Here is a 23411-nt window from a genome sequence, read left to right as displayed (position 1 = left end):
CTAGTGATTTTGTGTGACACTCATTCCTTGATATAAGGCTAGTGATTTTGTGTGACACTCATTCCTTGATATAAGGCTAGTGATTTTGTGTGACACTCATTCCTTGATATAAGGCTAGTGATTTTGTGTGACACTCATTCCTTGATATAAGGCTAGTGATTTTGTGTGACACTCATTCCTTGATATAAGGCTAGTGATTTTGTGTGACACTCATTCCTTGATATAATAAGGCTAGTGATTTTGTGTGACACTCATTCCTTGATATAAGGCTAGTGATTTTGTGTGACACTCATTCCTTGATATAAGGCTAGTGATTTTGTGTGACACTCATTCCTTGATATAAGGCTAGTGATTTTGTGTGACACTCATTCCTTGATATAAGGCTAGTGATTTTGTGTGACACTCATTCCTTGATATAAGGCTAGTGATTTTGTGTGACACTCATTCCTTGATATAAGGCTAGTGATTTTGTGTGACACTCATTCCTTGATATAAGGCTAGTGATTTTGTGTGACACTCATTCCTTGATATAAGGCTAGTGATTTTGTGTGACACTCATTCCTTGATATAAGGCTAGTGATTTTGTGTGACACTCATTCCTTGATATAAGGCTAGTGATTTTGTGTGACACTCATTCCTTGATATAAGGCTAGTGATTTTGTGTGACACTCATTCCTTGATATAAGGCTAGTGATTTTGTGTGACACTCATTCCTTGATATAAGGTTACACGTATGAAATATATGATTTAGCAACAGTAAGAAATATTACTTTTACGTGTAACTTCAAAGTATGCCCATTGCATAACTTTTTGTGAAACGATATAATTTTATTAATAAAATGGACTACTCACTGTAGCAGTCCTACATTTACCACTTTAGGCTCTGACCGTGTGCTGGTGTGAACACCCTTCCCACAAATGACCTACACCTACAGCCATACATTACTTGATTTGCCCAAACTGCTTTTAAACTTGGAAGCTAAACAGTAATAGGCCTGGTTAGTACTTGGATGGGAGACCACTTGGGAATTCCAGGTGCTGTAGGTTAAAAAAGGATAACTGGGATTTAAGTGCACATGGCCGAGCATCTATATACTGTTACCATATAGCTGGATAACTGATATACTTGTGAATAGCCATTATAATTTAGTCAATCCAACTTTGTGGAATATTGATTGAATAATATTACGCCAGGAGATCTCTCCAGATTATAGAGAAATTGTTCTCTTTTTTCTCTCTGCTACAGATGATTAACGTATAACACCTGTGGCATGAATTACTGTATATGGGTACCTTTCATTTTAATGATACATAATAAAGTTAAATTTTAATATATGTATATCCATAAAGAGTGCCCTAGCAACGAGCCCTTCTTTTTTTGTTTAACGGTTGAATCCAGAAAACTGACAAGTTTGTTAGAGTAAAACCTTATACCCTAAACCAGGGGTGGGGAACCTTTTTTCTGCTGAGGGCCATTTTGATATATATAATATTATTTGCGGGCCTGGTGTAGGCCACGCCCCCTCCATGTAATGTCAAACGGGGGCGGGGCCAAAGTCACCGGTGATTACAGCAATGCCCGGAGCATCTGAGAAGGGAAGCAGTGTGACTGTCTGAAGAGTCCTAAGGCATTGCTGCATAGATTCTGGCTGCAGGGTACCATTTTAGGCACCCTGCTAGCCAGATGAGGCTAGCAGAAGAAAGCTCCGAGGCCAGACCAAATGATTCCGGGGGCCTTATACGGCACCCGGGCCTGAGGTTCCCCATCCCTGCCCTAAACTAACAAACAGACCATGGTGATGCTACTGTGGTGTCAATATAGTAATAAGAGTCGCGTTTCTACAAGTCACCCCTGTGTCGGATCTCTGAATGTCACCATGTTGGCCAACTTGACATACATCAATCTAAACAGAGTTAGGACTGATCTGAAGTCTTTCTAATACCTTTAAAGTGGAATACCCAGACAAGTAGTTATTTATTACGAAGTGAGAAGTTTTCATTTCACAATCTAATAGGGGGAGATCACAGCACTTCATTTAAAAATAATAAAAATGGATCATTTATAATTAAAACAAATAAAACTGTCTATGATGGTGATTTTGAAGAGCCCTTACCTACAGTAATGGATCTGCTGTTCTAGTGCTTTTAAAATAAATTCTCAAAGTTTAGCTTCAATTGGAACTAATAAAAAGGTTTAACTTTATGCCATGTGACCACCTTAAAAATAATAAAGTTTGTAAATGTTATGATACATCAGTTCATTCTGCTCTAACGTGTGCAAACGGTTCCTTCCACTCTCCATCTGTTCTGGAATTTCATGGGACAAAATCTGGAGTGCCAAAGTCGCGCTTCCCGGTGTCAACAAGTCATTCATTTAAGGAGTTATACAAAACAAAACTATAGTTAATAAGAAGTTTTTTTGGACCAAGGCCATACAGTAGTTCAAAGTTATTTTCATATTTTAATGAAAATACATTCTTACATATATGATACAAACATTTAGTTATTTGTTACAAAATGCTCAGTATTTACAAATTTACTTTCTGTTTCTGTTATCCGCTAATCCTTTCTGGAGTGTCCTTAATCCAAGATGACACTTCTAAACTAATTATAACAAGGTTAATATTTATGTGTAATGGTGTTTTTGCATTTGAGAATGTGGTAGGATCAGTGCTGGAAGTGGGATTGTTTACAGCGGTATGACATTCTGTACCACCACTTCATATTTGCCGGAGCACAGTGTCAAGAAGTTTCCCAGTGCTGGGACTGAGCATGGAAACTCAGCACCGCAACAGCACTGGCATTGTGTGGAGATGTGTCTTGCTTGGGAAACATCTCTGATCAGCGTTGGGACGGAGCATTGGGTTCCGGCACCACGGTAGATGCGGCGAAAGTTTAAACTTGCTTGGCACTGGCTGAGAGCCAATTCAAGCTTGCGGACCAGCGGCGGCATTTTGAATTTGGTACTGGCCGCGAGCCAATTGTGCTCGTTGACCAGCAGCCATTCAGAAGCAGCGGCTACTTTTCATTGGCTGCCGGTCCGCAAGCCACATTTGGCTCACAGCCAGCGCTAAACTCTAAAGGCTGCTGCTTCTTTTGATTGACCACCAGTCCACAAGCTGGCATTCACTCGTGGCCAGTTCCAGACAATTTTAGACTGTCGCCAAGATCTGATGCTCTGTCCCAACACCAATCAGAGATGTGTCCCAGTAGAACACAACTCCATACAATGCCGCCACTGTTGCTACATGGAATGAGAGGTCCAGGGGATGAGAGAGGGAAGCAGGCAGTGAGAAGTGCAGTGGGGGAGGGAGGAGAGTGGGCATTGAGAGGTGCAGGAGGTTAGAGAGGGAGTCAGTTATACCCCTTTTACACCAACCGAATAACCCGGGTTATTGCCGGGTCGACCCAGGTCGATGCTCTGTGTGAACGGCTCCCAGAAAAATTACTTACTCGGGTTGAACACAGGTTGTTCCCGTGTCATGCGGTAGTGTGAATGGGTGCTACCCTGCTTATTTGACCCGGCTAGCTCTGAAAGATGCTGATTGGAGCCTCTGGGGCACTGGCAGATGATGTAATTTGTCAGTGCCCTGCAGAGAGATGCACATGAAGCCATCGCTTGCCTGCCTAACCTCCTGCACTACAGCAGCCTGACCAGCAGCCACAAAAGCAGGCAGGCACACAGCCTGCCACAGCCAGAACTGCAGCCTGCACCACAGCCTGACCAGCAGCCACAAACGCAGGCTGATACACAGCCTGCCACAGCCAGAACAGCAACCTGCACCACAGCCTGACCAGAAGCCACAAATGCAGGCTGATACACAGCCTGCCACAGCCAGAACTGCAGCCTGCACCACAGCCTGACCAGAAGCCACAAATGCAGGCTGATACACAGCCTGCCACAGTCAGAACAGCAACCTGCACCACAGCCTGACCAGCAGCCACAAATGCAGGCTGATACACAGCCTGCCACAGTCAGAACAGCAACCTGTAGCAATGCTGTAATCAGTCCCCACCCCTCTCTTTTGTTGCCTTTTGTGACCATCTTTGTCAGACCTTAAAACAGACCATTTTTAATGACTTCTTTAGAGAAAAGCAGGGATTACCCGGGTTCAGTGTGAATGGGGCAAACCCGGGAATAACCCGGGTCAAGTTGCAGTGTAAACGGGGTCTGAAGCCGAGTTCGATCCAGGATTGACCAGTGTTCAAATTCCAGGGTCGGACCCGGGATTTTGGTGTAAAAGGGGAATTAGTGAGAGGTGCAGGGGGTGAGAGAGGGAATCAGGTAATGGAAATAACAGGGGTCAGTGACGTCCCTCCCCGTGGTGACAACCGGTGTGGGGAGTGTTGTAGTGCACACGGCAAAGCCGCACTCCAGCAAAAAGAAGGCATGGCCTCAGACTGGGGGTGTGGTCTAGCAGCCAAACCCCATTTTAGCCACTCTGGGGGTCCCGGGAATGCGGACTGCGCGTGCTGAGGAACAATAGGAGGTTTAAACCCCCCTTTTTTCTGCCCCCGGGGACCAGTCTGCGTGCAGTGCCGGCTCCCTCACTGTGTCAGGAGCCGAGTGCTGCACAGCGCAACACCCTGCTTCTGTCACTGAGGAGTCTGCACTTTGGTGTTACCCCGCAGCAAGAGAGACACCCAGGTGCGACCCGCACCCCCCTTGTGATGCCACTGACAGGGAGTGAGAGATGGAAGCAGGCCGTGAGAGGTGCAGGGGGTTAGAGAGGGAAGCAGGCAGTGAGAGGTGCAGGGGGGAGAGAGGAGAGCAGACAGTGAGAGGTGCAGGAAGCTAGAGAGGTAAGCAGGCAGTGATAGGTGCAGGGGTCCAGATGAAAGCAGGAGCTCAAATTGTAGCAGGGGGCAAGAAAAGAAGAAAGACACACGTGATCAGACACACAGGAGAGCATGTGGAGAGTTAAGCTGGCCACACACTAGACCAACTTACATCCAACCAGCCAACTTGTTGATTGGTTGGAATGAAAATCTGGTAACATATGGGAGTAAATGATGATCAGTAATTTGCTCCTAAATGCCAGAAAACAGATGAAAATGGTCGTTAGACAAGTTTTGTTAATTGTTTGATCTAAACAATTTGCTCAAACAACAGTTTTTGTCCATTTCCCGGCATTTGGGAGCAAATTGCTGATTGTCATTTGCTTTCATTCCTTACCAGATTTTCATTCCAACCAATCAACAAGTTGGCTGGTTGGATGTAAGTTGGTCTAGTGTGTGGCCAGCTTTAGAGGGTTATCTAGGATGATTATATGGGCACATAAGAGTGACAGACAAAGGAAACAGGAAAGAAAAGAGAGATGAGCAACGTTTTTTCAACATATCCTACTACATACTGCTAAAAGCATCTAAAATATTACCAAATTCCCTAAAGCTTTGGGTGGGGGGTTTGATTAAAATTTCCATACCCCCACTTCTAAATTCTCATTTCGAGCACTGGGTAAGATCTATTGAAAGTTAGTTGTACACATGTTGATCCAAGCCTGGTTTGTGATTTTTATTATTCCTCTTACCTGAGCTGAAACTGAAGACAAATTTGCAGTATGGGCACCATTGCTTTACAGGTGCATTTGTAGCTTCTAATAATCAGCATGCACACAAATTATCCTATCAAAATTGATTGGATAATTTCCAGGCATATTCAAAATATCCATCTGACGGGTGAAAACTGTTGACCTTTGAGTACGGTCATCTGCTGACTGCAGTAATAGTTCCACATTGTGGTAAGACCACTCAGCCCAAGTGCAAAGGTCCAGATCTGTCCAGTTTTGGTGCCAGGTGGCAAGTTGGTCTCGGTGTTGCCTGGTTTTCGGTATTTCCTTAGTGCTCTTTTAATTGCAATTTCAACATTTTTATTCACCTGACGTAGATTGCGATACATTTTTTTTATAGTTATCACATGTTCCAAGACAATTTAAAATTCACATGAGGTGGATTGTGATAGGAACATTGAATATACAGTATATTCTGATGACAGTCAAATGACCTTTCAATGAACATGAATACAATATGTTAGAGAAAGACGCAGAAGCCTTTATTGTTATACCTTTTTTCTGCTTAAGAATGTTTTTTTCATTAAACCTCTTTCTCTAATGGAATAGTAAGGGCAGGAATATTTGCCAATGGGGCTGGCTCTTTAGTTATTACAACAGAATGATCCGTGATGGATGTAGATCGTTCTTCAGGGTTGGCACCAACCCTTTTCTCCTTTGGTATGTACTTAACCACTGCATTGATAACTTTGCCCTTGAAGTCCTTGCTCAGGAAGTTGTAAAGGACTGGATTAGCCATGCAATGAAACAAAGAAGTGCAGTCAATAATCTCGTAGAAAAAGTATAGAACGTGGACCAAATGACAATTGACAAAGATGTAGGTCCCATGCAGAGTTAGAGTAATCACAGTAGCATGGTAGGGAAGCCAACTGAGCAGGAACGTCAATATGTAAGCATAGATAAGCCGACAATGTCTCCTGCTTTCTGGTCTTCCGGATTTCTTAAGGTGGTAGGCAGTCATCAGATTGTAAACAAGAATTATAGAGAAAGGAATTATGAACCCAATAATGGTTGTCATTAGAGTAACAGCTAGAGCCCATTCATCATAGGTCTCAAATGGTGCCATGAACATACACACAGGTTCTGTACCATCCACCAACTGCATATGAATAACATCTGGTATTGGAAATATGGCAGACAGCACCCAGATCCCAATACAAAGAGCCTTACGGATCCGTTGCTGGTTTTGTCGCCAAAAAACTGAAGAAGAGGTCAAAGTCATGTAGCGCTCCACACTTAGAGCGGTAAGAAAGAATATACTGCTAAACATATTGGCAAAGTAGAAATAATGTGTAAATCTGCAAAGGAACCCACCCCAAAGCCAAGTATATTCCAACATTGCCTCTAGCATCCAGAAAGGCAAGGAAAGAACCACGCCCAGGTCAGCCACCGCCATGTTTAAAATGTACAGATTAATAGAACTTTTGCTTCTTCTTGATTGCCAGTTGACCCATATCACTAGCAGATTTCCAGCCAGACCGAAAACAAATATAACAAGATAGAAAATGAAGAGGAAAACCTGCTTTACACCTTCATCCAAGTCAACCTCACAGAGAGAAAATGAATTATTTAAGTAGTACATAAGCTCTGTCCAATTGTGAATCTCCTCATATTGGTCCTCTGAATCCAAACTCATCTCTTCAGCCATTGCAGATTAGGATAGACGTGTCTGAAATATAATGAAAATAGATTAGAAACATGTTCTAGTTAGGCTTATTGGGATTTTGTATTATTCATGAACAATGTTCAGTCTCTCACTTCTCCTCCTCCTGTTTCACATGATATCAAAGCCTGCAGTGGTAACTATGATATATAGTACAGTACTATAAACAGGGCACTACCATTAAGCAGCTTAGCTTAGCAGCTGCCTAGAGCGGAGGGCACCTCTGGGTCCAGAAAAAAAACAAGTCCGTAGTCCCAGTAACAAACACACCGGCGCTGAGCAGTACACCCATACTACCCGGCGGCTGTGTGTTTGTTTTAGCAGTCACTGAGAGTCAGACAGACTCTCATTGGCTGCTGTGCCCACTGCCACAGCTGAGCTGGAGCTCACTCATGAGCTCTGCCTTTCCGGCTTCCGCAGTAGGTGATGGGAGAGACGTTGTGCCATCTCTCCCATAGCGCAGAGCGGGAGGATGGAGGAGCGGACTGTGGCGGGTGCAGGATCGGGGATACAAGTTGGTTTTGTGCTATTTGTTACAGGGGCACAGCATAGGGGAGACCACTACTGGGGGCACTCCACAGTTGAGACCACTACTGGGGGCACTGCATAGGGGAGACCACTACAGGGGGCACTGCATAGGGCGGACCAAAATTGGGGGCACTGTATAAGGGACACTGTATAGGGGGGACCACTACTGGGGGCACTGTATAAGGGGCACTGCATAAGAGGGACCACTACTGTGGGCACTGTGTATGGGGCACTACTGGAGGCACTGTATAAGGGGCACTACTGGGGGCATTGCATAGGGGGCACTACTGGAGGCACTGTATAAGGGGCACTACTGGGGGCATTGCATAGGGGGGACCACTACTGGGGGCACTGTATAAGAGGCATTACTGAGGGCACTGTATAAGAGGGACTACTGGGGTCACTGCATAGAGGGGACCACTATTGAGGGCACTGTATAAGGGGCACTACTGGGGGCACTGTATAAGGGGCACTACTGAGGGCATTGCATAGGGGGGACCACTACTGGGGGCACTGTATAGGGGGACTACTGGGGCACTGTATAAGGGGTACTATGGGGGCCACTGTATAAGGGGCACCACTGGGGGCACTGCATAGGGGGACCACTACTGGGGGCACTGTATAGAGGGGACCACTACTGGGGGCATTGTATAATGGCTTGTGTAGCTATCCAAGGGAAGATGGGGGGCGCTAGGCTGAAGCTATGCCTAGGGTGTCAAGAACCCTTGCACCGGCCCTGATTATAAAAAGTCTTATTTTGCAAATAGTACCTTTACAGAAATCTCATTATAGTCCTTATGTAATAATCTGTGAGATACAGTACGGACATGATTCCAGCGAGGTAGCTAGTGTAAATAATTTAAAGGACAGTCAGGTTGGTTTTGCCTTTAATTTTATTAAGGCTTTAAAAATATAAATATTTTTTATATGATTTATTATATTATCTTTTTTGAATGCGAGTAATTTATATCACATCAGTGCAGATCCTTTTATTGTAGCTTTAAAAGCACAGTCTAATCCGCCCGGAATTGTACTAGTGCTTGCATCTTGCAGGCTATTACATAAGGCCCCATACATATTTATAACTGATTTATATCAATAAAGTTTCTATGGTCTTCATACTATGTTTTATGTTATACAGATAAAATAAATAGCAATATACAATAATAGATTAAACAAACTTCCCTAAGAGTCTACTGTAAGCACAATACCAAAAGAGGAATACTCCCCGATTTACATATCACTATTTGCAAATAATGGACTTGTATTACTTGTCACATTTATTATCGTATTACACTATTGTATTTTTCCCTTCTTTAGATTGCTGAATCACCTCAGCCAAAATCCTTGTGAAATCTAAGGGATCTATTCATTATCACTTCATTTCTACAAAAGCAGGTGAAAATGTCAATTAAGTTTTGGGGCCACTCACCAAAAAGGTAAGGAGATATCACAGATCACAGGTATCTCCTGCTTACCTTTCTCTCATGGTCTGGCCCGATGTCCCCATACACTAGTATGGGGACTTAAATTCAATAAGCTCCAAAAATGCAACATTTTCGGACCTTGACTTTAGGGCATTTACCATCTCCCGTACGTGGCACATACTCCTATGGGAAGGAGTCCTGGGTTGCGAAGAGGGATCCTTTCGGATCCCTCCACCCATGTCCGGCTCCTTCCGCCGGACGCCGGGGCTTGTGCATCTGCGTGTACACAAATCTAGTCAGACTCGGCAGTGCTAAATTTCACTGCTCTACGTTTGAGGAAACAGATATTTTTCAATGATGAATTGCTCTGGCGCTTGCCGCAAGTAAGAATGTTCATTATTGGGGTCCGCTCAGCAGGGTCGGATTAAGGGGAGGGCGACAGGCAGGGCCGGATTAAGGTCTGTGGGGGCCCCTGGGCAACAAACTTGTGGGGGCCCCTATATACCACCATCTCCTGTAGTAATGCCCCTTATGCAGTGCCCCCAGTAGTGGTCCCCCTATGCAGTGCCCCCAGACCCAGTAGTGGTCCCCCCTATGCAGTGCCCCTTATATAATGCCCCAGTAGTGGTCCCCCTATACAGTGCCCCTAGTAGTGCCCCCAGACCCAGTAGTGGTCCCCCCCATGCAGTGCCCCTTATATAGTGCCCCCAGTAGTCCTCCCTTATGCATTGCCCCCAGAAGTAGTCCCCCCCCTATACACTGCCCCCAGTAGTAGCCCACCCCTATTCAGTGCCGCCAGTAGTTGTCCTATGCATTGCCCCCATGAAGTGACCCCCCCTATGCAGGGCCCCTTACACACACACAAAAAAAACCCACAACTTACCTGAAACCCTGCTCCTGACGCGACCGCCGCTGTCCGCTCCAGCTCCTCTTCTCCTGCAGTATGGGAGAGACGTCAGCGTCATGACGTCCCTCCCATCATCACCCGGGGGGGAGCCGGAAGTCGGAGCTCATAAGTGAGCTCCAGCCAGCTCCCTCCGTTGAAGCAGCAGCCAATGAGAGTCTGTGTGACTCTCATTGGCTGCTGTAACAAACACACAGTTGCCGGTGGCGGCTGTGTGTTTGTCACTCTGTAGTGTGGGCGCGCTTACTGCGCGGTCTGCACTACACAAGCAGCGGGGACACTAGCAGCGGGTGAAGCCACCGGCTGCACCGCTGCTAGTGCGGGCCCCCTGTGTGTGGGGACCCAGGACAACCGCCCCTGTCGCCCCCCCCTTAATCCGGCCCTGGCGACAGGGCGGTCGTCCCGGGACCCCGACACACAGAGGGGCCCCCACCACTAGAGCATGCAGGGGGGATTCTAAGTACCTATAAACCCCCCCTGACTGACCAATTTCCCCTTCCACCATTGCCGAAATGGGTGCGGAGTCAACACGACAAGCGAGGCATAATGAAGTGAGCAGCAGCTGCATAGAATGTAAGTGTACTGTATGTGTACTGTTTCATTATTTATATACAGAATATGTATGTGTTTGTGTGTTATTGTATATACAGTATGTGTTAGTGTGTGTATATGTATATACTGTATGTGTGTGTATGTGTTTATGTGTACATATGTGTATGTTATCATATCTACAGTATGTGTTAGTGTGTGTATGCTGTGTATGTGTTAGTGTGTGTATGCTGTGTATGTGTTAGTGTGTGTATGTATTAGTGTGTGTATACTGTGTATGTATATGTGTTAGTGTGTATGAATTTATGTGTGTGTGTGTACTGTATATGTGTGTGTGTTATTGTGTATGTTATATAAAATATATATGTTTGCTACATATATATTATATGTGTGTGTGAGTGTTTAACATGTGGCAGGGGAGGGGAGTAGGTTCCATGTGGCTTGATGGGGGCCCCCACAACTTAGTTGCCCTAGGGCCCCCACAAGCCTTAATCTGGCCCTCCGCTCAGACCCCGATCATTAACATAATGAATAGACCCCTCAGAGAAGTTGCTTCCTCTAATATTGTAAATTGTTATTTAAGAAGGTGTAAGCGCCTTGAGGGTTTCCACATTATTTTTATCTGTTTTTCTCCCAGGTTGTTATTTTAGGTGTAACCAGGATACGCTCAGCGCTAGACCTAATAGGAGCACCATTATGCCCCCAAATCCATTTTCTAGGTTATGCTTAGTGGGGAATACAATTAGCCGCACCAGGATCCCCTGCGTTATTTACAGAGGTGGACTTTTCCTCGCAGCTTCAGCGAGAATAGGCATCCCGGGGGAAACCCATTGATTTCGCACTTTAGGCCTGATTCAGAAATGAATGCAATGCTGATTACGGACGCAGATCGAGGGATTGTTTGCCATTGCACATTTATAGAAGCCGCATTGCGCGGATGCAGTGATGGCATTGCGATTACGGACACACATAGGTATCCATCGCAAAGTGAGTGACAGGTGGAGTGCGTTGGGGGTGGCAACAGGGGAGTGGTCAGAAAAACGCAGGTGCGACTGTACTATAGAACGCCATTTTATGGGCGTGCATAAATTAGGCACTGCAATTGCATACGCAGGATGAGAGTTCCCTGCGTTTGAGGAGAGCTGCCGAGTCTTTGGCGGGTCAGGGCAAGATGGCCTCTCAATATGCGTATATGTTACCGATATTTACGTAGGTATGCATCACCGCTTGCAGGTAAGAAGGCAGCAGTCGGCATCTTTATACTCGGGTGATCTTTTCACACATTAGCATATTTTCGCAGCTGCGTTGCTTATGTGATCGTATTAGCGTCCATCTCTGAATCAGGCCCTTTACGCGGAATAAACAGGTTAGCGCATTAACCACAGGTTTACGGTGCATGGAAAATGCTATATAAACTGAATAGCATTTTTCTGCGTGGTGAAGAGTTTCATATACTGTATACTAATTGTTCTTTTTGGTTCTACTGCTTTTATCCTTTTCAACAACTCATACCCCTTATGAAGCCATGGGTGGAACCAAGGAGATACTAATTTTCCGTTTTTCACTTTCTCCTGCATACTATGAGGATTGCATGCACTGCACCTTGTAACAACTCACAAATAGATAGCAGATGCTAGCCTGTATTTCAGGATTGGTGAGTCCTCATACTAAGGCACGGTGTCTAACCTGCCGGCGGTATTCACCAGCCACCCCCGCAAGGTGATATGGACTTAGCTGCATCCGACATGCAGGTCGCGGCCCTCAAGCTTGGTTCCCTAATACAGTTGCTGATGTACTCTAAATGCAAGGGTGTACGAAGGAGGTATATAAACAAAGTCGACAAGCCGGGTCAGAACCAGACAGACAAGATGGTACCAGAATTCAGACAATATAAAGGTCAGGAACGAAGCCAAGGTCAGAACCGGAATACTAATCAGTACCAGGGAGAAGACAGAATCGGGTCACGGACAAGCCAAGGTCAGGAACAAGCATGAACAATCACGGATAGAGGAGGGTTGGAGTAAAGTTGGGAGCCTACACTTTGGCACCAGAGTGTCCTCAAGAACTTCCTTATATAGGAGGCGGCTAGAATTTGGCACCCGAGTGACGTCACCCCCCAACGTGCCTGGCCTTTTAAGAGTATACAGAGTGGCCTGCATGGCCCTATGGGAGCCATTGCTGCTCACTGGAAGGAGAGGAAACAAGCTGCCAGGACCACACACAGCGTGTCCCGTGCAGCTGCGGACCTGGTAGGTAGATGCCGGGATCATGACACACCTATTGAAACTGCCTGATACTGTCAATCACTCCAGCCTCACTACTGGACACAGAAACAAACAAGGATTCCAGGAGACACCTACAACTGTGAAAAGGAGCAGCTTACTAATTGGGACTTCCCCTTGTGAAGCCTGGTAATATCCCCTTCATTTATATGCTGGAGTTTTCTCTATATGGTGCAATACTAGCCCCGATTCATCCAAACATAAGAGTCAGTGGACTCTTTTCTATTGACTGGTGGACTAATGTATGCGTATTAAAATGGACACACAAATTGTGCTATAATTCTCTAAATTGTATTAATTTTATTACATTGTGCTTTTTAACTATCACTTTTATTAATATAAAAAACCTGTTTATATAATTTTTATACCTTAGCCGGCAAGTCTTGTTTCCATTCATTAATTTATGTATATGTGACTGTCACTGTTCCGGTATTCTGAAGATCTGGCACGGGGCCCAGGGTATTAACTGAGGACTGCAGAAAATGGGGAGGTTTCAAGATACCACGACTCATAGAAAATACAGGTACTGGCAGGCTAGAGACACTAGGAATCACGGACCGGAGCAATGCAATATTAGAATTGGAACAGGTACCCAAGCCACCAGGCAGCCTCTCACCTAATGGTCCGAGGACCAATCAGGCCAGATAACTACTCCAGTGACAATAAGAACCTGAACTCAAAACAGTATAGTACTGACAGTCTGGACCTGGGAACCAAGCCAGGAATCAGAGTCGTATGTAGCCAGAGAAAACTAATGAAGCTATATCCTTGGTACAGCTTTGATGCAAGACCTGTACCATGAGCCGGAAGGGGAACTCAGGATAGAGAGACACTTCAGGCACACACTGTACTGAACACCTTGATGCTAAAAGACTGTGACCCGATCATGCCCTCCAGACCTGGAACCCCAATGCTGACTGTCAGCCAAAGACAAGAGCATACAGTACAGGATAACCAAAATGGTCAACCTAGATTATGCAGTAACCCACTATAGCCATAGAGTGTAGTGATACTTGCAACACAGTCCAGATGATGCCCACACAATGCAGGGTGGCATCCACGCAGGTGATAAGATGTATGGCAACAGCAGATGGTATGCACCGCAGGTACACTGGCAGAAATGGAACTGGAGTTGGAAGTGGTCTGTGTGCAGTGCTGATAGATGGTACACAGCGGTAGATAGAATGCAGGCAACGATGATCAGTCTGTGCGCAGCATGGAAGCCGCGGTGCTGAGAGAGGATACACAGTGGTAGATGGAATGCAGACAACAGCAAGCGGTCTCTGTGCAGCGTGGAACCCGCAGTGCTGAGATGGTATACAGCGGCGATGGTAAACAGTCCTGATGGTTATCTGTATGCGGCATGGAAGTCGCAGCGCTGAGAGGCAAACAGCAATGGTACAAGTGGTTAATGGTTGAATTTCAGCAAGGAAAGTATACACATAAGAAAACTCTGGAAACACAGGAGACACTGAGCCTGGAACGATCCTCAGGAAGGACCATAGGGCCTGATTCAGAACCGGACGCTCTGACAAGAGCGCTCGCTCTGAATCAGGGCCCTCCTACCTAAAATTGGAGCGGCCTCCTGGCCACTCGCATAGCTGTGGGTGACCACCCACAGCTTATGCGAGTGGCCAAAAAGATGATCGCGGTGGTCAAGACCATCGCGACCATCGGGCTTGCGACGAGACCCTGCGCTAGGGTCTCGCTGCCGCAAGCCCAGGAGTGCTTTGGCTATATCAGAGCCAAAAACACTCCCACTGACATCACTAGTGATGTCAGTGGGGCCGGCCCCAGATGGTAGGCGTTCCCCTGGGAACGCCTCCGTCTGGGCAGCCACGCCCCAGGCACGCCCACCAAAGGGGGCGTGCTGTCACTCAACATGAACAGCACGCCCCCTCTGGCGCGAGACCCATAATGACGGCTTGGCCGTTGCTATGCGGGTCTCACGCATGCGCATGACGGAGCTCCCTCCGTCGTGCGCATGTGCACTAGGGCACCATCGACCCACTTGCGAGTGCTCAGCGCTCGCGAGCGAGTCTGAATCAGGCCCACAGTTGTTCAGGCAATGAGTCTTTCACAGGCCTAGAAATATATAGGGAGTAGTAACAGGTAATTGATCAGGCTGACCAGGTGAGCATCCAGGTGAGCAGTAGTCACTGGGAAAGTCTGTTGGAGGTTTTAGATACAGCAATGAATGAATGTTTAACCCTATATGGGCGCCTAAGACCACAATTTGTGACAGCACCACTTCCTTTACTAATGGTCACCGAATACTTAGGATGGGGCTTAGCCGGATACTTGCGATTAAATTTACTGATGAGATTAGGAGCATGAACGTCTGAAGCTCTCATCCAAGATCTCTCTTCAGGACCATTGGCCTCATTCAGAGGTGGTCATGGATGCAAGCGGTCACTCTGAATCAGGGCGGCTGCTTGCATCCTGAACGGCCGCCTCCTTGTCCATCATTAAGCTGTGGGTTAACACACACAGCTCTAACGACCGACATGGGTGATGGTCGCGATGGTCAAGACCTTCGCGACCATCAGGGCTTACGACCAGACCCTAGTGCAGTGTCTGGGCACACGTAAGCCCCAGGGAGCTTCCTGCTCTGTTCGAGCAGGAAGTTCCCCACTGACATCACCAATGATGTCAGTGGGGCCACCCCCAAACGGCAAGCGTTCCGGCTGGAACCCCTCCGTTTGGCCAGCCCGCCCAGCAAACGGGGCGAGCTGTCACTCAACATCGATAGCTCGCCCCATCTGCTAGGAGACCCCTAAGGACGGAGTGCCCGTCGTTAGCCGGGTCTCGCGCGTGCGCACGACGGAGCGGGCTCCGTCGTGCGCATGCACTGTGGGGCAACATTGAGTCGGTTGTGAGCGCTCAGCGCTCACGACCGACTCTGAATGAGCTCCTATATCCCTTCCAATTCACTAGATAATACAAGTTATTTTTTCAAAATCACGAGTCCACAATCTTTTTGACTTCATATTCCTCATCTTGTTCCATTTGAACTGCAGGTGATGTTGATTTAGGAGAGTAAAATTGATTCAGGACCAGAGGTTTAAGCAGAGAAATATGGAACGAGTATGGAACGAGGATTAATATGGAAATATGGAACAAGGATTAATGACTTGAATGATTGGAAATGGGCCAATAAATCGAGGTGCAAATTTCATGGATGGTACGCTCAATTGAAGGTTGCGGGTAGTCAGTCTGACACTATGGGCCATATTCAATTAAAAGCGAAAAGTCGAGATCCGCGAAAAATGTATCACCGATTGCGACTTTTCGCCAGGCGGAAACTTATATCTATATTCTATTCCATCCGCTTTTTGAATACGCAGAAAGTCAATGCAATGTAATAGGCCAAAAATATTTGCCTCTGAATAGCAGGAGATAAGAAATGCAACATTTGTTTTGGGGAGTACAAAGGTGGGGAAACCACTCAGAACCCTTAGGACAGCCCCCCAATGGACAATTGCGTCAAAAAAATCCCCAAAAAACTTAACACCCCAAAAAAGTACTTTGAATTTGGGGGCAAAAAGCACAAAGTGGGGGGACAAGTTAGCAAACTAGCAAAATAAGGTTCTGGGGGTGCACTAAGAAGGGGTCAAGTGTTTTTGGGATTGCAGGTGCTTTTATAACACAACTTATTTTCCCCCCAAAATACTGCTTTATGCTATTCTTCACCACTTGTGCTATTACGCTAATTAGTGGCAATTGTGCAAACTTAAGTACCCCAAACAGTTGTATTACGGCTAATCGGGCACTACTACATTGATCCCCAATGTTTCTGCATCTTTTTGGGGGGTTCAGGCTGATTTATCCGATTCTGACACCACTTTTTGTCTGTTCTGACTTCGAGTGTCACAGTTTTTGCATTTTTTGAAATTGAATAGGGTGAATCGCGGGTACACGCGTAATAAGTTTCCGCAGCTAAAATACTCGACGTAGGCGAAAGTCCAGTATGCTAAACTTAATTTCATACGCAAAACTAATTGAATACGGCCCTATCTCTAATTTTCATGCTGGGAATAATTCGGCATTTTTGTCTGCTTGGATTTTGTACCGTTTAGAAGTTTTGAGTAAAGCTTCTCCCACACAAAGCCAAATATCTGAGAATTGTTGAATACTTTGTTCAGAAGCAGAAACTGCACTGGCAGAGAGTGTTGTGAATAACGGAACTCTGGGGTGCAGACCAAAAACTGTAAAAAAAAGAAATAGAGTTAGATGATTCATAGTTGTGAGGATTATGTGCTAATTCTGCCCATGGGAGTAATTGAAGCGAGTCGTCTTGTGAAGATGAAATGAACATTCTCAGAAAGGTCTCCAAATCCTGGTTAATTCTCTCTGTTTGTCCATTAGACTGTGGGTGATAAGCAGAGGAAAAGTAAAATTATATTTGGAGAGCTTGACACAAAGACCGCCAGAACTGGGCAATGAATTGCATACTCGGTCTGACACGATATCTTCTGGACACCCATGAAGATGGAAGATCTCTTTGACAAACAATTTAGCTAAAACAGGAGAAGAAGGAAGACCATGGAGAGGAACAAAATGTGCCATTTTAGAAAATATGTCTACTATGACCTAAAAAGTAGTGTATCCATCAGAACTGGGTAAGTCTGTAACAAAATCCATAGATATGAGTCCAAAGTTGATGAGGAATTGGCAATGGTAGTAGTTTGCCTGAAGAACCCAGTCGAGAGCTTTTACGTTGGGCACAGATGGCACAGGCGGATATAAATTGCTGGACATCTTGACGAAGTGAGGGCCACCAACAACTTCTGGAAATGAAGGTATAAGTTTTACGTACCCCAGCATGTCCTGCAAATTTAGTGCAATGAGCCCATTGAAGGAGTTTGAGTCGAGGATTTTCTGCAACAAAAGTTTTACAGAGAGGGTGGAGAATCTGTTGGTTTTCTGACTGCTATGCTGAGAGGATTAATGATGTGTTCTGGTTCAAGGGACACAGAAACCACTTCTTCCATCATAGAACATGACAGAGCATCAGCTTTACAATTCTTGAAACCAGGCCGAAAAGTGACTCGTAAATTAAAAGGTTAAAAGAATAATGCCCAACTAGCTTGCCTTGGATCCATGCATTGGACAGTTTTCAAATACAATAAGTTATTGTGATCAGGAAGAACTGTAATAGGGTAGTGGGCACCGTAAAAGATGTTGCCATTCTTCTAAAGGGAGTTTGATAGCTAGCAACTCTTGATCGCCTATGGCATAATTCTGTTCAGCTGGGATGAATTTCCGGGAAAAGAATCCACAGGTGTGCCATAGATCATCATACTTTTGTGACAGAACTGCTCCAACTCCGACAGAGGAGGCATCAACTTTCAGTAAAAACGGGTTGTCAATCTCAGGTTGTCTCAGAATAGGATCTGAAATAAAAGCTTGCTTGACTTGTTGAAAGGCTAGCTGTGCCTCTATGTGCCATTTGGCTGGCTTGGCACCTTTATGGGTTAATGCCGTGATGGGTGCAACCACAGTGGAATAACCTCAAATGAATTTCCGGTAATAATTGGCGAATCCTAGGAAACACTGAATGGCACCAAAGGTGGTAGTTTGAGGCCAGTTTAGAATGGCCTGCACTTTCTCATTGTCCATGGTGAGTCCAGTGCCAAGGAAGGGAATGAATGTTACTCCAAAGGTGCATTTCTCTCTCTTGCAATACAACTGATTTTGCCGAAGTCACTAAAGAACCTCCTTCATGTGGGAATGATGAGTTTGAATATCTGGAAAATATGAGTATATAATCTATATACACAAGAGTCTTGTACAAAAGGTCACGGAATATTTAATTGACATCGTTTTTAAATACTGCAGACTCTTTACATAGTCCAAATGGCATTACAAGGTATTCGTAATAACCATACCTGGTATTATATGCGGTTTTCCATTCATCACCCTTTCTTATCCATATCAGGTTATTTGCTCCACGAAGATCTAATTTTGTGAAAACAGAGGCTGCCTTGAAAAGATTGAATAATTTGGTGATGTTACAAGTTGCCGCCGCGTCTTGTTGGACAATGGTGCTCCTGCGATTCTCTTAGGCCTGTTGCCGGGAGACAGATGCCATGCTGTCAACTCATGCGGCTGTACGTCATCCCTGCCGGGACTGGATTGGTTCTTCCTCCTTTCTCTGTCCTGGGAGTGCGTTGCTCGGGTGCCGGTGTTGGTATCTCTCATTGCGTTTGTTAGCATCTCCAGTCTTGAGTCTGTCGAGTCTCCTGTTGTGTTACATCCCAGCGGCATTAACTGCACTGCAGCATCTGAGGTTCCAGCATAACATTTCAGCTGTCTCCGCTGCAGAGTGCCTCCAGCATTCCAAGTGCTGTGTCATATTCCGGCGGCACAGTGCGCACTGCTGCGTCCAAGGGTCTCCAGCCTTACACCACAACTACCTCCGCAGTGTGTGTACACATCATCTCCCAGTTGCCTGATCACTTCCCGGCGGCATTAACCACAGTGCAGCGTCTGAGTGGACTAAGTCTAAACATCACAGCAATCTCTGCTGCTCTGTGTCTTCAGTCACCACAATTGCCGCACCATCCCGGCGACATTAACCGCAGTGCAGCGTCTGAGTATGACTTTATTGTACACAAAAGGTTATCTCCGCTGCTCTGCATCTTGGAACATCCCTAGCCGTTCAGGCTGCTCTGATTAAGTCACCATCTTGTCAAGTATATCCAGCCCTCAAGGCTGCTCCATGACCATCAGGTCACCATCTTGCCAAGTATCTCCAGCCCTCAAGGCTGCTCTGTGACCATCAGGTCACCATCTATGCCAAGCACCTCCAGCCCTCAAGGCTGCTACGTGACCGCAGATCTCCACCTTTGTCTAGCATCTACGGTCTAGAGTTACAACTGCACTATCCTTTGGTTGATCCCATTGCAATAATAATAATCCTCAGAACTCTTGCCTTCTGCAGAAGAGATTCTTCTTAGGATTCATTACAGGTGATGAGTGGCAATGGGTATCAGTTCTTAATAGTCATATCATTTAGGCCCCGATAGTCGATGCAAGGTCTTTCTTTTTCACAAAAATAACCCTGTCCCAGCTGGAGATGAGGAGGGCCGAATAAGGCCACATTCCAAGTACTCTTTTACATAATCCGCCATGGCTTGGATCTCAGGAATGGATCATGGATAGACCCTTCCATGAAGAGGAATTTTACCTGGGATTAGATCGATTGGACAATCCCAAGGTCAATGTGGTGGTAAAGTCTCTGCCGCCTGTTAGCTGAACACATCTGCAAATTGTCTGGTAGGAACAAGTAATTCCCATGCCACCTTTACTGTTGTGACACAGTAAGGAACAACAGTCTGTAAATAAGTCTCGGTACAGTTGGGGCCCCAGGCAAGAATATGGGGTGGAGACCAGTCGATGTGTGGGTTGTGGCATTTTATCAATGGATATCCAATAACAACTGGACTTGTAGACTCTGGAATCACTAGGAAGGAAATTAGGAGCTCATTCAGACCCTCTCGCTAGATGCATACGCTCGCTCGATGTGTATGCAAATCCAGCGCACGGCAAAGCATTAGCACAGCCACTATGTCTTGGCGTGCAATCAATATGTGTATGCAGAAGCCCACCAGCCATTCTTAAAATGCCCATTTGCGCATGTCATCTCCTGGAAGTGCTTGTAAACATTGGTACATCGAGCACCATTGGATGCGATCGCAGCGCTTAAGGCTGACCATACCCTGCCGCAAGCACTGCAATCACTTCAGTGTGTATTTCAACCAGGTGACGTGGACAATGATGCTGCCTGTTAATTATGCACGCCTCTGTAACGGCATTGGGATGCTCAGGCATGCCGGTGTTCGCACCTCCACTGCCCCATTTTTAGTGGCCTGCTCCTGTCACCACCCACAAATGGCGTGACCTGTCACTCATTCAGCTGGGCTGGCTATGCTGGGAGAGCATATGCTTCCCGATCTCTCGCAGTGGTTCGTGCACGCGCAATGCAATGCGTACACATGCACAGATCGCAACTATCGGTCAGCTACAAGCATTTGCATCATAGTGAGAGGGTCTGAATGAGCTCCTTAGTTCAGAGTGCAATACTCCCACACCCAAGGTCACAGGTTTGGAACATTATACGGCCTCCAGGAATATGACAACCATCCACAGCAGACAAAGTAATGGGAACTGCTAACTTCTGCAGTTCCCATTACTGATCACGTTTGGCAGAAATAAAATTTCCTGCAGCTCCTGAATCCACTAGAGCTAAAATGAAATGAGACACTAGTGGATGGTTGATTTGTGCAGATATAGCACAGTTTTCATTTTGGGGAGCATGAAGAGATACTCCTATACAGACCTCCCCGTCATTAGCTAGGACAAAGGGCCTGATTCAGAGCTGAACGCTCTGACCAGAGCACTCGCTCTGAATCAGTGCCCTCCTACCTGAAAATGGAGCGGCCTCCTGGCCGCTCGCATAGCTGTGGGTGACCACCCACAGCATATGCAAAGCGGCCAAAAAGATGGTCGCGATGGTCTTTGACCATCGCGACCATCGGGCTTGCGACGAGACCCTGCAGTAGTGTCTCGCTGCCGCAAGCCCAGGAGTGATTTTGGCTCAATCAGAGCCAAAATCACTCCCACTGACATCCTCCGTCTGGCAGCCACGCCCCCGGCACGCCCACCAAAGGGAGCGTGCTGTCAATCAACATCGACAGCACGCCCCCTTTGGTGCGAGACCCGGAGCGACGGAGAGCCCGACGCTATCCGGGTCTCGAGCATGCGCACGTCGGAGCTCCCTCCGTCGTGTGCATGCGCAGTGGGGCAACATCGATCCACTTGCGAGCGTCCTTTGCTCGCGAGCGGGTCTGAATGACCCCCAAAGTGTTTCCCAACTTATGAGGACTATTCTGTAAAAAATGACCAGGGTTGGCACAATAGATACATAATCTCTCTTTTAACCATCGTTCATGTTCTCTGGGTGAAAGACGGGCTTTGTCAAGTTGCATAGGTTCGACAGGGGAAGACAATGTTGAGCTCTCCCGAAGAACTGACTGGAATTTGGGTTGTGCCAACTTATTCTTTCCAACTGTCTTTCTCTGAAGTGAATGTCCACTCGGTTACACATGGTAAATAATTATCCAGGTCTGATGGTAAGTCTCTGGAGACTAATTCATCCATAATACGATCAGATAGTCCTTGCCAAAAAACTGCCATCAAAGCCTCGTTGTTCCAAGAGAGTTCAGAGGCAAGTGTTCTAAACTTGATGACATACTGACCCACTGTAAGATGTTTCTGTCTCAGCCGTAAGATGTCAGCTGCAGCTAAAGAAGATCTACCTAACTCGTTGAAGATTCTGCTGAAGAGAGACAGAAATAACATAGGCAGTCTTGATTCTTTCAGTAGGAAATTTAGCAGCTTGTAACTCAAAGTGAATGCAACATTGGGTTACCATCAAACTTGTTAGGGGTAGGTAACCGGAGTCTGGATTGGGAAACAGTAGTGACAATCCCAGCCACTGGATTCTGATTTTTTTTTATCTGTTCAGATAACTGGTGGAGATATTGGGTAATCTGATACTTCACTATCTCCTGTCTGGTTACTCATTCGGCCAGTTCAGACATGATTTCTGCCCTTGGGAGTAATCCCTCGCCCGGATCCATAGGGTCTGAACAAACTGTCACGATTCTGGTATTCTGTAGATCTGGTATGGGGCCCAGGGTATTAACTGAGGAGTGCAGGAAATGGGGAGGCTTCAAGATGCCATGACTCATAGAAATACAGGTAATGGCAGGCTAAAGACACTAGGGGGTAAATTTACTAAAGTGAGAGTTTTCAGAAGTGGAGCTGTTGCCCATAAGAACCAATCAGATTCTAGCTTTCATCTTCTAGAAGGTGCTAGTTAAATCTTAAGTAGAATCTGATTAGTTGCTATGGGCAACATCTCTATTTCTAAAAACTCTCACTTTAGTAAATATACGCCAAGGTATCACGGACTGGAGCAATGCAAAAATGCTAGAATTGGAACAGGAACCCAAGCCACCAGGCAGTCCGAGGACCAGTCAGGCCAGAGAATTACTTCAGTGACAAGAAGAACCTGAACTCAAAACAGTATAGTACTGACAGTCTGGCCTGGGAACCAAGCCAGGAATCGGAGTCTTATGTAACCAGGGAAGAACTAATTAAGCTATTTCCCTGGTATAGCTCCGACGCAAGACCTGTACCATAGGGAAGGGGAATTCAGGATAGAGAGACACTTCAGGCACACACAGTACTGAACACCTCGATGCTAAAAGACTGTGACCCGATCATGCACTCCAGACCTAGAACTCCAACGCTGACTGTCATCCCAAGACAAGAGCACACAGTACATGATAACCAAATTAGTCAACCTAGATTATGCAGTAACCTATTATAGCCACAGAGTGTAGTGATGCTTGCAACACCATCCAGATGATGCCCACACAACGCAGAGTGAAATCGACACAGATGATAAGATGTGTG

At 46.1% G+C, this 23411-nt stretch overlaps 1 protein-coding gene and 1 pseudogene across 2 annotated transcripts in view; one reads left to right on the top strand and one right to left on the bottom strand.

Moving 5' to 3' along the window:
* Positions 1–927: 927 nt before the first annotated feature.
* Positions 928–1047, top strand: LOC148523564 (5S ribosomal RNA; annotated as a pseudogene).
* A 4185-nt stretch (positions 1048–5232) lies between these two features.
* ACKR5 (atypical chemokine receptor 5) overlaps positions 5233–23411 on the bottom strand; it is a 37555-nt gene continuing 19376 nt past the window's right edge. For both annotated transcript variants that reach the window (XM_088473185.1, XM_088473186.1), the window contains exon 2: positions 5233–7239. In XM_088473185.1, coding sequence (XP_088329311.1) covers positions 6094–7218 — 1125 coding nt within the window. In that variant the 5' untranslated portion in view covers positions 7219–7239 and the 3' untranslated portion in view covers positions 5233–6093. The remainder of the gene's footprint in view (positions 7240–23411) is intronic.

Source organism: Taudactylus pleione, unplaced genomic scaffold, assembly GCF_031769625.1.
Source record: "Taudactylus pleione unplaced genomic scaffold, aTauple2 ptg000130l, whole genome shotgun sequence".
Classification (NCBI taxonomy): domain Eukaryota; kingdom Metazoa; phylum Chordata; class Amphibia; order Anura; family Myobatrachidae; genus Taudactylus; species Taudactylus pleione.
This window is presented reverse-complemented; position numbering and strand designations above follow the sequence as displayed.